At 43.6% G+C, this 16138-nt stretch overlaps 1 protein-coding gene across 2 annotated transcripts in view; it reads right to left on the bottom strand.

Annotated features, from left to right (window-relative positions):
• Positions 1–16138, bottom strand: part of adgrv1 (adhesion G protein-coupled receptor V1) — a 203650-nt gene that overhangs the window by 165863 nt on the left and 21649 nt on the right. For both annotated transcript variants that reach the window (XM_015360604.2, XM_015360609.2), the window contains exons 2-9: positions 15597–15781; positions 11033–11182; positions 7243–7338; positions 5428–5532; positions 4441–4554; positions 3079–3644; positions 2634–2904; positions 341–670 (exon numbers count right to left, since the gene is read on the bottom strand). In XM_015360604.2, coding sequence (XP_015216090.2) covers positions 341–670; positions 2634–2904; positions 3079–3644; positions 4441–4554; positions 5428–5532; positions 7243–7338; positions 11033–11182; positions 15597–15779 — 1815 coding nt within the window. In that variant the 5' untranslated portion in view covers positions 15780–15781. The remainder of the gene's footprint in view (positions 1–340; positions 671–2633; positions 2905–3078; positions 3645–4440; positions 4555–5427; positions 5533–7242; positions 7339–11032; positions 11183–15596; positions 15782–16138) is intronic.

Raw genomic sequence — 16138 nt, 5'->3', positions numbered from 1 at the left:
CTCCAAATTACTAATTCCCCTTGCTCTCCCCCATACCCTCCTTCCAAATTGGAAACTTCATAGTATTCAATCAAATCTAACTTATATATTTCTGTGAGGTGGGAAGAAACCTGAACAACAGGAGGAAACCCATACAAATGGGGAGAACCTGGAACCTTAACACAGCCAGGTACCTTAGGTTGGAATTGAACTCAGGGGCCTGTGAGGCCATAGTGCTAACCTGCCTGTTTACCGTGTCACACAGAGCACATTGCATTTCTGCGAACCGTTATTAACAAGAAAGGTTTGGATCTTGTGCCTGCTAATGACAGCACAGAGCAAAGAAAAAAAAACAACTCACTTGGACAACGAAATGGGCTTCGTTCTGGAGAAAGGCATCGTTCCGTATGGGCAGAGTGACCTGGGCTCGGGACTGGCCTGCGGAGAAAGTCAGGCTGTTTCTCCTAGTTGTGTTCAGAACCCCGTCTCTGGCCCGGGCTGGGTCAACCGGCCCAGCAGGGATGTACAGGGCGGTGTAGTCCAGCTGAATGTCTCCCAGCGTGCCCTTCTGTCGCAGGAAACTGAGCGAGAGGAAGCGGCCGGAAGGGTGGCTTTGGATCTTCTGCTGCTCGGAGGGGTGGAACGTGACCAGCCCGTAGACATCATCGCTGTCTTGAATGTAGAACACCACCTGAGCAACAGGAAGCATAGCTGAGCCGGTCCGCCTCAGGCAAGCGACAAGGCAACATCGGACAATGCCCACAAGCACTGCTACTGCTAAAGGCTATTCCCTTAGAAGTCCTCCAGTACATATAAAAAGACAACTTTCCAGGCATTTCTCATTGTTTAGTATGAACTAACCTTAATGTAATAAACGCTATGTTTTAGGAAATTGTTTGTTTTTTTCCTGTGGGAAATAAAAGCAAATCCCCTTGCTTATCATCAGTAGTTTATTCCTCAGACCCCTGCATGTTAATGAACGAATTTCACATCTTCAGCAGCAAACTGAAAGGATTACAACCTGAAAGGTACAGTGCCTTTGACTGCTATACCATGTAGGGCACCACATACTGCAAAACGAAAGTTGTTGACAATATACTGTACTGTATAGTAATGTATTTACCATGCGACAGATACTGTTTTCTGGGACTTGCAGAAGTGGGAGAAATGTGCAGAGCACAAGAACATATGAAAGGCATAAAATGGGTGGTGACGCACAGCCCATCCTGCCAACATTACCTCCCGTTGGGAAGACAGTGTTGTTTCAATAAAAGTGCTACTGATGCCTGTAGCCCATCAGGTTTCACACATCCAGGCCCATGATGATAATCATTTCCCATCGAGCTTAAATCATTTTTGCTCTGTGTTGCATCACTGAATAATTAGACGGTGAGGGGGTGGAAAAGCACTGCCTGCTCGGTAAACCACTAAACTTTTCATGTAATTATTTTTAATACAACCACACAAAATGCGATCCAGGCAACAGCAAAGCATATAGCAAGTACTATCATCCTGTGGCCAGTGCTACACATCTGTATCCTTCCTGTCCACATCCTCTGCAGCTCCTGCACCCCAGATGCTCTTCTTGCAAGTGTTGATTTTACAAATATCTTCCACCCTGTGAGGGAGGATCTGTTTTCATTTAGAAGGATGCTGTTCGGTGTTGGACCCAACTCTTCACTCAATTAGTGTTAAAACTGGCACTATTCATATACAGTATACTGTGTTAACAAAGAACCCTGATTACGTTTTACGCATATTTCTCAACATTGTTTCTAGTATACTTGATTAAACAGGGACATAAGGAGAAAATTCAGGGTTTGTAGGAAAACATAGGATAGACTATGAAACAAAACAACAAATGGGATTTATAAATGAGGAAACTACTTTAGGAGTTCAGAGACTTGCAGAATTGCTAGAAGCTCATCTTGGTGATACAGGCAGTGCAATACTGCAAGGCCCATGTTGAAATAAGACGTAATATTAATGTAATGTTATGAAATCCTCTGCTTTGTTGCACTTAAAGTCATAATACAGGTAAAGGCAAAGACATCACTGAAACACTGGTTTCAAGATAGAAAAAAATGACCGATTTAAAGAAAATAAATACTAATGAAATCACTAATATATGCACTAAATTCAGTCATGTTACCTAAAACAGTTCACTTCCCAACTAGCCCTACGCTCACTCCTGATTCTCGTTCTCCCTGTGCCCACTGCACAGAACATGTGGTCCTCACCGAGGAATAACAACCTGCTGAGATGCCCTTCATCCTCCTTGGAGCCCGTAGCTCCAGTAACTCACTAGCGGCAATAACACTTTCTCCGTCAGTTCTCCAAGACCCTGAATCCTGGTTCATTAAAGATCCCTTGGCGTCTTTCGAAAAGATGAGCGGTACTTCGCTTTACAGGCGGGTTCTTATTACCTAGGAGGAATGTCAATGGCAGATGAGGTGGGTCTCCCTCTAAATCTTGCTTTAGGATTGTTTGTGATTATAAAATGTTAGACAGAAATGCATGGAGGAATTGGAATAGGAATAGGAATAGGAATAGGAATAATCAGTAGTGCCATGTTAATGCTGTTATAATACAGTGGTTAGTTCAGCTGTGGTGCACACAGGAGTTTGCTCACGTCACCGTATTGGTTTACTGACCTCCATTGGCTCATCCACCTCTGCTCCCCCCTGAACGGTGCCGGGCAGGAGTCTGAAGAGGTAGGCCTCAGCTTCCTCGGGGAGGTCATCGGGCGTGATGCTGACCTGCAGGGCCGCGGCCATCTGGCCCTCAGCGAAGCGCAGGGTTCCCGCGGCCGGAGCCAAGTCGGCGGTCACGGCGGACGGGTCGGTGCTGTTCCGCGTGATGGCCCACCCCACCGACACATTGCCGTGGGTCCCACCGATCCTCACGACGGAAATGCCGTCGAACCTGGCGGCGCGCAAAACACACGGACACCACAGGTGAAAGAGGAGAAGGAGTGATGTGACGCCGCGAGTCCTCTTTAAATAAAAAAAAGGAAACGGCAAACGTCTTGGATTGTTAGTTTCAGCACAGCTTCACATGTAAACAGAATGTCATACGACTGTAAAAGGAGCTGCCTACCTGGGAGTCAGATCTTCATTAATAACCACTGTTTGAGCAACAAGCCCACTGCTGATTGAAAGCACTCCATAGGGTTTATCGTTGGGCTCAATGGTGACCTGAACAACGCTGGGGTTCAGCAGGACCCCATCTCCCCTGAGCGTGTCCTCCACTAACAGCACCTGGAAGGACTCTGCTATTTCTGGGACGGCGTCGTCTATGATCATGAACCTCAGTCGGACTTCGTACACCCGAGGGGGGAACACGATCGTCCTGTTGGTCTGCAGGTCGACAAAGTCGGATCTCAGCGTGGCGCTGGCTGTACTGTTGCCGCTGACGATGGTATAATCGATGGAGATCTCTGCAGCGTCTGAGCCGATGAGTTTGTCCTCCTCGTCCCTTCCTCGGGTCACTACAACCGTGACCACGCCCGCAGTCTCAGGCACCAGCAGTAGAGCCTGGGCAAACTTTATGGGGCTGTCATTCCTGTTGATTCTGATTTGAACGCTGCTGCGGTTTGGGTTAATAAAAGCCCCTCCTTCAACACTGGTCAGTTTCACAGTGAACAGCTCATCGTCTTCCGGTATCTGAAAAACATCGGTGCTTTTCTCAGCAATACAGGCCAAAACAATCACATTCTTGTAGTAGAAAAGCAGACCCATGAAATATAAACATTCTGCCTAAAAATGTTTCTTAGACAAAATTCAGTCATGACAGGATATAAGTAAATGGGTTGGGTTAAATAATTATTACCCATTAGGGTAATGACTTGCATATGCAGGGCCTTGATAATGACTATATATGAAAAAAGAAAACTGATTTTTTCCCGTGATACATTCAAAAAACATTTAAATAAAATGTCTGCATTTCAAGTATAAGCTGTAAATTGTTTACACCTGGGTAGAGTGTGGAACAAATAAAAAATAATCTCCCTTTATCAGCGCAAATGTGCTTATTCTTCAGAGCTAGGTGGAAAAGACTTTAATAACCATCTTTGTTTTTCACAGACAATATCCAGTGTCTATTAAGATTGCAGCAAATGTGTCCCAAAATGCCTAAATCACTTGAGGAGTTTGGTTAGAATCTAACAAATGCGACAGACTGATGAATTCCAGTATCAACAGAGTGCTTGGTGTGACTTGCCTAGCTGAGAGAATGGCACACTAGCCATAAGGATAAGGCTGCTCAAACCGCCTCCATATTACACTTTTACAAGGAATGAGCCAGGGAGCTGCTGTGGGAGTGTAGATGGGGTAGCAGGAGGGGTGCCAGAGAGACACGCGAAGGGAAGTCATGGGTGCATTTACGTAGGTGAGCAGAAGTGTGTGAAATTAGAAACTATCCTTCTCCCTGAACTTCAGCTCTTAACTCGAAAAGATGTACCTGGTCATCACGTATCAAGAGGCTGTATACCATCACAGCTGTGCCAGGAGGAAAGGTGATATTGCCCTTTTCGGGGCTGATATCCTCATTGGCTGCATTTGGTCCATCGCTTATCTGTCAAGAGAAACACAGTGGATGTAGGGGAACATTTGGGAATGACCTGGATCCCTCGATCCTTGATCATAAATCCCTCTCCATTAAGTGCTAAAATAATCTTAAAGCTATACACGGTGCTTTGGCAAGGATCTAAAGAAACTGAGCAAGAGAGAAAAATTTTTTGGGGAGAAAGTACAAAATTATTAGGAAATGATCACTCCGAGCCGCTTTGGAACTGTTTATGAATGAAGGACACCTCCACAGTAGTACATTTATAGAAAATTCATAATGACTAGCCAGTACAGGACAATATTCCTTTTTCGTACAGTATGTGGTGTTGTTGCCTAATAAATTAATTAAAACCTTCAAATGCACAAATCGTATTAGCATGTCCTTAAAGGTTTTTTTTTCAGGTAAATGACTGCATCCTGCGTGCGTAGGCTGCAAAGGAACAGGTAAAGGTGTATTCCCTGCTGGAAGGAAAAAGGAAAGGCACACCACGTTTCGGCTGGGGAGCCTTCTCCAGGCGTGTCAGGTGTGTCGTGCAGCTGCTGTGCATCACCCAGCAGGTGCCACAACTAAATGAACGAACACACGGGCCCCCCCTATATCTCAAGCTCTCTTGGGAACCTAGGGGATTTAAAAGCCCTATATAAATGCATGCTGTTATTATCAGAATTTTTTTAAAAAACATGAGTATTAAAATAGATGGCATGAGCTCTTTGGAAAAAAAAAAGATAAAAACATCTTCTGGTTGATGCCTTAGAAGGTTAAGTCCTCCACGCCAGAGAATCAGCACGTGCTCTTTCAGTCTCGGCCCCTGTTCCCCTCTCTGGTAGAAAGCGGTCTGCACTCACTCCAGGCAGAGTCCGCTGAAGCACCGCTACTCACCTCAAAGTTCACACCCACTGTGCCGTAAGTCCCCATCTCCCTGATGAGGCTGAGAGGCACATACTGCCTCCCACCTCTGGGTTCATTCACGGGGATTAGAGAAGACTGCAAGAGAGAGGGGAGGGGGGTTTGCGGTTAATCTCCACATATCTGAGCTCTGGTGTGGGCTGTGGGGGGGGTGTGGCGTGCCTGAGCAGGGGCAGGGGCTGAGATGACAGAAGCTGTTTCCATGGAAACATCCACCTCCCACCAACAAGTTAATCCATTCTGTAAACTGGTCCTGAGAAGGTATTACGGTCCCTATAGCAACCATGTACTTCTTTTGTTTTTAAACCTTCAGCTGCGCCACACAAAGGTATTTGGCCCATGAATTCAGGAAAAGGAGTTTAATCAAAGCCCCCTTTTTTTCCCCACTGTTGAAACAGAAAGGTAATCAAGTACTCTAAAAGTCACCCTAAACAACAAGGAAAGCTATTGTCGACAGAGAAGGCTTTTCCAGTAATTCGATGTGAGCGGTTTAATTACATGTGGAGTACGACAGCAGTGGAAATATTAAAATAACCCTATAGAGTAGCACTAGTGTTACAAGAATAAAATAAAGAAGAAAAACACAAGTTGCATTTCATAGAAAGGAACTAGTGGCACAGCGGTACAGTACATATGTGTGGGACTATATATAATATATTTCAAACAGGAGACTGTTTGAAAGCTGTTACCAGCATTTATGGTAGAGTTCTTTTTTTTAAATGTTGGGATGCTTAGAATAACAAAGAAACAAGCAACCCTTGAAAAATGAAATTGAAATAATTTTGTGCACACAGGAAAAAAAACAGCACACATTTGATTAAACTATATGGGGAAATAATATATGAGAATAATAAAACTAGATTTCGTGGCAAATATAATAAACTTACACTGAGACTTCAATCAACCTAAATTACTCCATGCTTCATCTTTTAACAACTAACTTCCCTGCAGTGGATCTGATAAATGTAAGAGCTACCATGCCAAATTTGCTCTGGGTTTAGTCCCATTTTACTTGTGTGTGAAAGACACTTACAAGAGGTTACAAACAGTGCCTGACTGAAACACAAGGAAGTAAATGACATTGACATTGGTGAAAGAATAATATCCCAACAGGCATTCATCCTTGGAGGGTGATAGCCTTGAGTCACAATGAGTAATATAATTCAGACTGATTCAAGAAGCAAATTACAGCAGTATAGGAACAGTACAGAAACCCTTTAGGAGTAGAACAGGAGTAAATTAAAAAAAACTCAACATAATGCTCCTGGCACAAACTTTATCAAATATAACAATGTGCTCAGCTGCAGTGTCTGCAGAACTTCTGTACAGGATTCCAAACATATTTATAAACATCTTTTTAATTGTACTGGGGCATTTTTCATTTAGACCGTTGCACGTTGATGTAAGCATTCTTGTCATAACTCTTTTTAAATTCTTTGTTTATAAATAGATTAAACCTTACGGCATTTAAATGGCTGCAGCTTTTACAAAAAAAAATGGTCTAAAAAATCACACATCATCTATAAAATATCTTTGTAGGAAGAAATCAGTCCTGCCTTCACAAAAAAGTGCTGGTGACCCCCAATACAAGGTTTGATGGATATTATTACATCAGTAGCTAGTTTGTAACGCATTTTGAAGTTTCCACTCATTTATATTTTCAATCAAGTCATTGTACACAGTCAATGCACTTAATAAAATAGAGAAAACTATTTATTTTTTTTAAATCAACCTCACAGTAAAGATGAACAAGAGAGGAGATAAAAAAACCACGCTGAGATGGCTTACTGTGTTGAAGGAAATGATTCCAAAGGCATTGTCGTTGGACAGGATGGTCACAGAGGCAGTGTTGGGGAGTCCAAGTCTCACACCGGGGGCAGCGCTCTGGAAGCACACAGTCGATAAAGGAGCTTTGTGCAGCTGAATTAAACCTGAACCTCTGCTGCCTCCTATTACCCGTTCATCACTTCTGTTTCCTCTGCAACCACCAGGCTGTAACCCACCCTGAGAGCTCCTAATGACCTACAAATCAGCCCACCATTGGGATTTCTAGCAGCCAGTAAAGCTCAGCGCCCACAGCTCCACACTCTGCAGGCACCTCAGCAGACGCCTCCCGTGAGGGCTGGAAACGAAGTACCTCTTGTCCAGCTTTTACAGCCACCAACGACAAGAGACGGGGAAACGACAAAAAGTTTGCAGAGACACCCGACACGCTGGCCAGCTCCACTCTGGTCCCTTTTTACTGCCCCCTTACAGCCAGACACCGCAATTAAAATGGCGGTTTTGTGTCTAAACACTGGAGAGCATCATGAGCAAGTGAATAAAGAAGACTGAGAGGGACACAATAATATGAACCCTCAAAGGCACTGAGGTCAAAGCCAAACCAGCAGACCTCCTTTAGAACCAACAGTGAAACATGAGCCAGAGGGGACAGAACAGACAGTACCTCTGCACTCAAAGCGGCATGTGCCCAAGAAAAGTCTTCATTAGATTCCTGAATCAATTAGCTTCTAACTACCAAACGGGCTCCACAGGTCGAATGTCCTCCTCTCTTCTGTAGCCTTTGTTATGCTCTTGAGTAAGAGTCCAATGAGGATTTCCCACAAACACTCACAGCGCTGTTAGGACGACCAGTTTGTCTTTGATACTGATATGTTAAAACACGACACATTCCTGGAATGGGAATTAGACTGGTTCTTAAAAAGGCAAATGACCTTTATGAAGAAAATGCAAAGAAAGGAGAGCCCTGTGCTCTACGAGGAAGTTACTGAAAATGGATAGATGGTTGCAACAAATATTTCAGGTGTGAATCGCAAAACATAAATGGGCGATGTGGTGGCTCTGTGGCTAAGGATCTGCGCCTATGGCTGGAAGGCTGCTGGTTGGTAAGAGGAATCCTACCCTGGTGGGCCCTTGAGCAAGGCCCTTAACCCCAACTGCTCCTAGGGTCCTGTATAAATGACTGACCCTGCGCTCTGACCCCAAGCTTCTCTCCCTGTCTGTGTGGCTCATGGAGAGCAAGTTGGGGTATGCGAAAAGACAAATTCCTAGTACATCAAATTGTGTACGGCCAATAAAGGGATCTTAATCCTGAGAGCAGACAATGTATTTCTTCCCATTTAACAATAAATTATAAATTGTGTTAAATAAATTATACATTTTCAGTCCTTTTATTTGTTTTGTTTTTTAAAACGGGATTAAACCATTTTGTGCTGCTGTGATGATTTAACACCAATTGACATTTACATTCTGAATATTCAATTCAGTAAAAATCCAAATTTGCAATCCAATCATTCCCCCCTCCTTTTTGAATGTTCAGTGTAAATGTAACAGGCTACTGCAAATATAGATATTGCCACATGAGCAAAATAATAGCAGATCACATCGCAGTACAGTTTAGTATGGTATTTATTGCTCAAGAGTCAAAGGTGTTTTTTATCTTAATCAATTTTTGTTTTCAACATCTGTTTAAATGTTTGGCTGCTGTCGGCAAAGAATCAGAAATAAGTCAAACATGTTCCGACAATTTCAATCACGGAGCAGTCCATCCGAGAGCATACTTCTTCTTAAAACCCCTTCATTCAACCTCTATTCAGGGACAGCTTTTCCCAGCTTTAACAGAGCTTGCTTTCAATCGGTGGTCCTTGTACTTGCAGGCACACAGACACAAAACACACACGCTCTCACAATCCCCTTGCGACTCGGCGAGCATTCTCAATCCGGATGTAAACATCCCCAGCTATTCACAGCTTGGCCTCTCCTGGGTCCGCCTGCCAATCGGCCAACACTGCACCAGGCTGTGAGGTGGCTCTGTGTTCTGGAACAGAGTCTAGCATCCCATCCCATCCCACTGAGAGACTCCGCTGCTCCCCAGCACACGGCTCATCACAGGGCTTTCACTGTCAGTCCACTAAGACCTGTTTTCTAAAGCTTGCTTTGACTGTGAGGCTGAGGTCTCCGAGCTCTGAGGCAACAACCAAACGTTGCTGCTCTTTTCGGGAAGTGGGATAAACATGAGTTTTGGGTTTCGTTGGTGCACGTAGTTAAAAGCCTATAGCCTGCAACCTGTAAAATGCCGATGAGGAATATACTGGAAACGTTCCTACCTGAACACCAAAGAACACACGTGAAAAAATAAGGAAAGGAAACAGCTTATTTCATTGCACAACTATTATTCTTGTAGATTCTGGTGCAGTCAGTATGCTCGTCAAGCCTGAAGGTGTTACAAAAACAGGAGGATAAGAAAACACAGCTAGAAACACCCAAGAATGGACAAGCCCAGGCCATGCTTCAGAGATGAGGCAGCTCCTGTCTATTTAATCTAACGGGGGCAAATTCCTTTTCTGGAGTGTCTTCTGGTTTTAGTCCCGACCCAACTTATCAATTAAACAGCTAACCTCATTGTTTTCTTATACAGCATACATATACAGCACAATGTTTCTTTTAAAGTATTTTAAAGTTGATCAATTAAACTCTTTCATTAATCATGCAGTTACATCTTAAGCATTTTGGAGCCAGAATAGAAATAGTACAATTATGCAAATTGTAATTTAAGTAAAATTTGAATACAGTTTCATGTCTGCGACGATCAAAAGATTGTCACCATGTGATGTTTTCAAGGGTGGGAATTTTTAATTATGAAATGATTGATTATTCCTTCTCTGTAGAAGTGTGTGGTGGACTTTCTGAAAAACATTTTTTGAGAAACAGCTTTGACCTCCATAAGTCTCTGTTTATTATTTTAGTTTAATTTAATGTTCAGTCAGCCTTTTCTGATGCTGGTGTTACATGATCTTGCCTACAAAGGTGTCTTTTAGCATTGGCTGTTCCAGAAACAGTAAGGCTTCAGAGGGAAAAGTTTCAGGGAACATCAAAGAGCCATGCGTCTAGATCTGAAAGACCTTTATGAATGGAAAGTTATAAAAGCAACTAGAAATGTGTGGACTATACTTCTCTTTTAGGCGCATGTTTAAACATTGGGCCAACAGTGAACTTTGTGAGACATGGTGTCTGTAAAACAGAGACAGAGCTGAGAAACAAAATCTGGAAACGACGTCACAAAGAAACAAAGATCTCTGTGCTAAAGACCCTTTATGTGCACTTAAGACAAATCTGTATGCAATGAAACCAATATAAAATCTAAACTAAAACATCCCCCCAAAAATTTAAAATAGAACTGAATAGAACCATCACACAGCAATGATCTGTGCTCTCCTGGCTACTTTTTTAAATTGTAAACCAGTTTATTACAACTGTGTGAAGTAAACTTCTGTCTCCTTTAGAACAAGTGAAACATTTACAGTACAACAAATTTAAAACATTTTGATTTAAGCATTTGTAACAGGTAATAGGTGTGACTAATGCACCAATCTGTTAATCTATTCATAAAACACATTAACCCATGAAATCATTCACACATTCTAAAACAAATAATTTTTGGAATAATATTAAATGTGGACTAAAAGTGCAATTATGACACCTAAAAAGACAAGAATGAAAACAAATTCAGAATTAGTATACAGTCTACCCATATCCTGTCATAAACAAGCACATGGAGGTATTAGAGACAGGGGTTTACCTGCAGCCTAAGGGAGAAGACGAAAGTCTCATCAGCTTCTGGCAGCTCATCGTCCTTCACTGCGATGTATACGGTCCTGTTAGTTTCCGAGGACAGCAGGAAAGCTGCAGCTGAGGTGGCCTCGAAGTCTCCAGTATCATCTCCTTCAAGCTGAAGAAGAAATGCCATTTTCACCAGACTGGCTTAGGAGTGTGACACTTTCTATAAAGATGCAGAGTTTAACGTTTTGACATTTCACTGCCCGCTTTGTTCAGAATGAACAGTGAAACATGAACCAGGTGGCACCAGCGGTGCATTTAAAACTGAGACCAGGAGGAACTGCTTTCAGGAGGCCATTAGCCATATCACCCATATCACCCTGCAGCTCACAGCTCACAGCTGGCAGCCCACTGAAGCTTAGCAGGATGAGCCTGGTCAGTACCTGGATGGGAGACCTCCTGGGAAAGCCAATGTTGCTGTGGGAAGAGGTGTTAGTGGGGCCAGCAGGGGGCGCTCACCCTGTGGTCTGTGTCGGTCCTAATGCCCCAGTATAGTGATGGGGACACTGCACTGTATAAAAAGCACGGTCCTTCAGATGAGATGTAATATTGAGGTCCTCATTCTCTGTGCTCATTAAAAATCTGAATAGAGAATGGGTATTACCCCAGTCCTGGCCACATTTCTCCCTGGCCTTTACCAGCCATGGCCTCCTAATAATCCCCATCTCTGAACTGGCTTCATCACTCTGCTCTCTTCCCCACTGATAACTGACAAAGGTGAACATACTAGTGCATTTTGGCTGCCATCACATCATTAATTGCCCTCCTAATTAATCTAAAATGTATTTATTTTAATTGTAATTAATCTCAAATTGCCCTCCAGGGATGAATAAAGCTTTCTGAAATAATAATAATAATAATAATAATAATAATAATAATAATAATTGCTTAAACTTATATAGCGCTTTTCTGGACACTCCACTCAAAGTGTTTTACAGGTAATGGAGATCCCCTCCACCACCACCAGTGTGCAGCCCCACCTGGATGATGCGACGGCAGCCATAGTGCACCAGAACGCTCCCCACACACCAGCTATCAGTAGGGAGGAGAACAGAGTCATGAAGCCAATTTAAAGATGGAACAGAATTGAATAGAATTTCAATGAAATATCCAGGTGGGGCTACACAATGGTGCTGGTGGAGGTCTAGTCCCCATCACCTGTAAAGTGCTTTGAGTGGAGTGTGAAGAAAAGCTCTACAGTACATACAGTAAGTGTTAGGATTATTTATTTACTTGTGTACACAAATGGCTGTGGGAGTGTGGAACAAGCTGCCTAGCTAAGTCGCTAAAGCTTATACACTGGTTTCGATCAAGAAATAACTGGATGAGATCCTGGGATCAATTTGTTATTAAGTACCAAGTGGGCAAGAGAGGCTGAATGACCTCCTCTCATTTGTAATCTTTATGTCCAGGGATGTAAGATACCAAAAATTTTGGTACATTTCTGCTTTAACCTTCTGCTTTTCTGTCTGTTAATTTCAGAACTGTAGGAAATTGAATATTGCTAAGGTAAAAAATCCATAAAATGAAATCTTGAGAAAAGAAGTCACCTAATTCGCCCATGGCTTGTTTGTAGTGAGAGCCCTCAAGAGGGCTTGTCCTTTATTGTGATATTATAGTATAATTCAGTACAGTATAATTGCTGCCTTCCAGCACAGGAACCCTGGGTTCCATTGTGGACGTGCATATATTCCTGGAGTTTGTATGTTCTCCCTGTGTTCATGTGGGATTCCTCCCAGCACTCCAGTTTTCTCCCACAGTCTCCGAGTCTCTGCGGTGCAATCGGTTAGTGCGTTTGGCTGTTAACTGAAAGGTTTGTGGTTCGAACCCACCCAGGGATGCTGAGAGTCTTTCAGGGTGGGGCAGTGGCACGGTAGCTAAGGATCGGTGCCTGTGGCTGGAAGGTTGCCGGTTCGTATCCTGTGGCTGGCAGAGGAATCCTACTCCGTTGGGCCCCTGAGCAAGGCCCTTAACCCCAGCTGCTCTAGGGATGCTGTTTAAATGGCTGACCCTGCGCTCTGACCCCCAGCTTCTCTCCCTGTCTGTGTGTCTCATGGAGAGCAAGCTGGGGTATGTGAAAAGACAAATTCCTAATGCAAGAAATTGTATACAGCCAATAAAGTGATCTTATCTCTGATCTTATTACAGTCCAATAACAAACTGGTAGGTTTATTGGCTTCTGGGAAAACGTCCCCCGGTATTTGTTTGTGTCTGTGTGTGTCCTGCGATGGACAGGCACCCCTTCCAGGGTGTACCCCACCCTGTGCCCACTGCTTGCTGGGACAGGCTCCAGTTCCAGAGGAGATCTGAATCTGATAAAAACAGTCTATACTATAAAAACGGAGTGCAGTATAGTGTTTAATTACGAACAAGAACAATATTATGTTAAACTCAATATTATGTTAAAAAAATACATTGTTTTACTTTACATAGAATACACATCAATACTCACAGCACACCAGCTGAATAAGAAGCGTTAGCAATATGAATCTTCACAGGCGCTTTGATAATTCATCCCATAAGTAAAGAGGCTCACAGAGCCAAACCCTCAGAAACCACTGGAAGCCCTCACTGAACTACTATCTTACCCAGGGCTCAGTGGAGCTGTTTGTCACATGTGCCACATGGAATGAAGTCATGTGGGTGACAATTAGACTCTCGGCTTTCCTACCACCCACAGCTGCCCACAGCAAAAAGGTCCATTATCGCTCCCATCCAGCCCGCGCACAAGACGCTGCCGTGACTTCAGAGGAGGGAGCAGGAGCACGTCAGGATCAAGCGCTCAGCTAGGGCGCTGGGAGCCCTCCAGAAAACCAAACTGCGAGCAGATGTGGGTTCCAGCGCCAACAGCAGCAGATGAGCAGATGTCTGGGTTTGTTTTTTTCCCCCACAGATACTATACGTCCCACTGCTGCTACTGTGAGTTGGACCCGAGCTTCTCGGGTCAAGAAACATCTGGGAGAACATGGGCGATGCTTCACATTATTTGGGGAGAAGGAAGAATGATTCTGGCCCTGGGGAAGCACTGACAAAAATAAGGAAGGAAGGAGCCAAGGCAGAGGAATTCTGTTCTTGCTGACAGATTCACAGATTCAGGTCCACATTTTTGAAATCTTCAAAGGCCAGATGTTTAGAAACACCCTGCGTGCTCAGTATCAGCACAGGATTCAAGAGAACAACAGCTCTCTTCAGGCACTTTTACAGCGAACAAAGGAGCTGGAAACCAAAACAAGAATCCTATGAAGGACTGAGCTTCTGCCCTGGCAAGGAAATCCAAGCGTGTTATCTAAGGTGGAGCGGGAAACTATAACTGGTGAGAGGGAAGAAGGACATGAGGCACCCCAGGTGGGCCCATAAGCAACACAGAACTATCTTCAACACTCAGGCAGTTCTACCAGTTTCTTTTGCTGCAGGACCCCATAAAACAGTCACTCTCCAGAGACTATTGCCAGCAGCCATATCACCCTGCAGCTCCCAGCTGGCAGCCCACTGAAGCTAAGCAGGTGTGAGCCTGGTCAGTATCTGGATGGGAGACCTCCTGGGAAAAACTAAGGTTGCTGCTGGAAGAGGTGTTAGTGGGGCCAGCAGGGGGCGCTCACCCTGCGGCTCATGTGGGTCCTAATGCCCCAGTATAGTGACTGGGACACTATACCGTAAACAGGCGCCGTCCTTCGGATGAGACGTAAAACCGAGGTCCTGACTCTCTGTGGTCATTAAAAATCCCAGGGCGTTTCTCGAAAAGAGTAGGGGTGTAATCCCGGTGTCCTGGCCAAATTTCCCATTGGCCCTCACCAATCATGGCCTCCTAATAATCCCCATCTATGAATTGGCTTCATTACTCTGCTCTCCTCCCCACCGATATCTGATGTGTGGTGAGCGTTCTGGCGCACTATGGCTGCCGTCGCATCATCCAGGTGGATGCTGCACATTGGTGGTGTTGGAGGGGAGTTCCCATTACCTGTAAAGCGCTTTGAGTGGAGTGTCCAGAAATTATTATTATTATTATTATTATTATTGAAGGTAATAAGTATGGCAAGGAAATACTGTAAGTACGTAAGGAAATAACAATTGTCTCTAACAATTTACAGTAAATCTGTTTAAGTAGAAAACAGCAGGAAGACAGAAAAGTCAAAATAATAGGACAAGATTATATTAATAAGAACATTACACTGGACTGCCACTACAACATTAGTCTAAAATTGAATTAAAATTCGTAGTTGGCACCACATCAAAGGCAAGAAAAATCAGTCATTTGCAGTAATATGAATAGTGACATCATTCTACTGCTAGTCTACTTTGAATGCATTTAATTGTAGCATTTGTATGATTTTTCAAGTGTCTGTAGTGCTGCTGAGAGATGTTTCTGTATAAAGTTCATTGAGAGTACTTCCTAGCATAGTGACCACAGCTTCAAGTAATTTTATTTATGTTTATGATTTAACACACTTTCAGAGCCTGTTGTTCCTGTTCTCCCCTGTTCAGACACAATCTCAGGGTCCAGTGTGTAGTCCCCCTCTGAGTCCTACCAGGATTAACGCCGTGATGTTGACGGGATCTCCAGTCTTCTCGATGATGAGCCGGACCACGGTTGTGCTGCTTTCGTTCACCACAAAATCCGTCTGTCCCAGAAACCTCAGCTCTGTCTGTCCACTCGCATACGGGATGGAAAGTGCTATGAGGAGCCCTGCTAGGGTCAAGACAGTGGGCATTCCTGAAACAACCAAAAGAGGAGATTCAGTCATTCTTTTCATTTATAGGCCAATTTTTTTTCCTGATGGATTCTAAAGTACTATGCATATTGGAAGGGACCCGATCCTGCCCAAAGAGGAATTTATGCAGGACACTGCGTGGTCACCTCTGCTATTCAGAACAGTGCCCTGGGATCCGTGTAACATAACATTATTATACTATATGAATGAAAAAAAACATTAGTTTAATTTCATGATCAATGCATCTATTTAAACATCTTTTTACAACCCATCATATTAGTTAATTTGCTTCCTAGACACGTACAGTAAACAAATAGACAATTTAAGAAAGCCTGTCATTGCCTTCGTACTATTTATCA

This window comes from Lepisosteus oculatus, chromosome 3 (genome assembly GCF_040954835.1).
Source record: "Lepisosteus oculatus isolate fLepOcu1 chromosome 3, fLepOcu1.hap2, whole genome shotgun sequence".
Taxonomy (NCBI): domain Eukaryota; kingdom Metazoa; phylum Chordata; class Actinopteri; order Semionotiformes; family Lepisosteidae; genus Lepisosteus; species Lepisosteus oculatus.
This window is presented reverse-complemented; position numbering and strand designations above follow the sequence as displayed.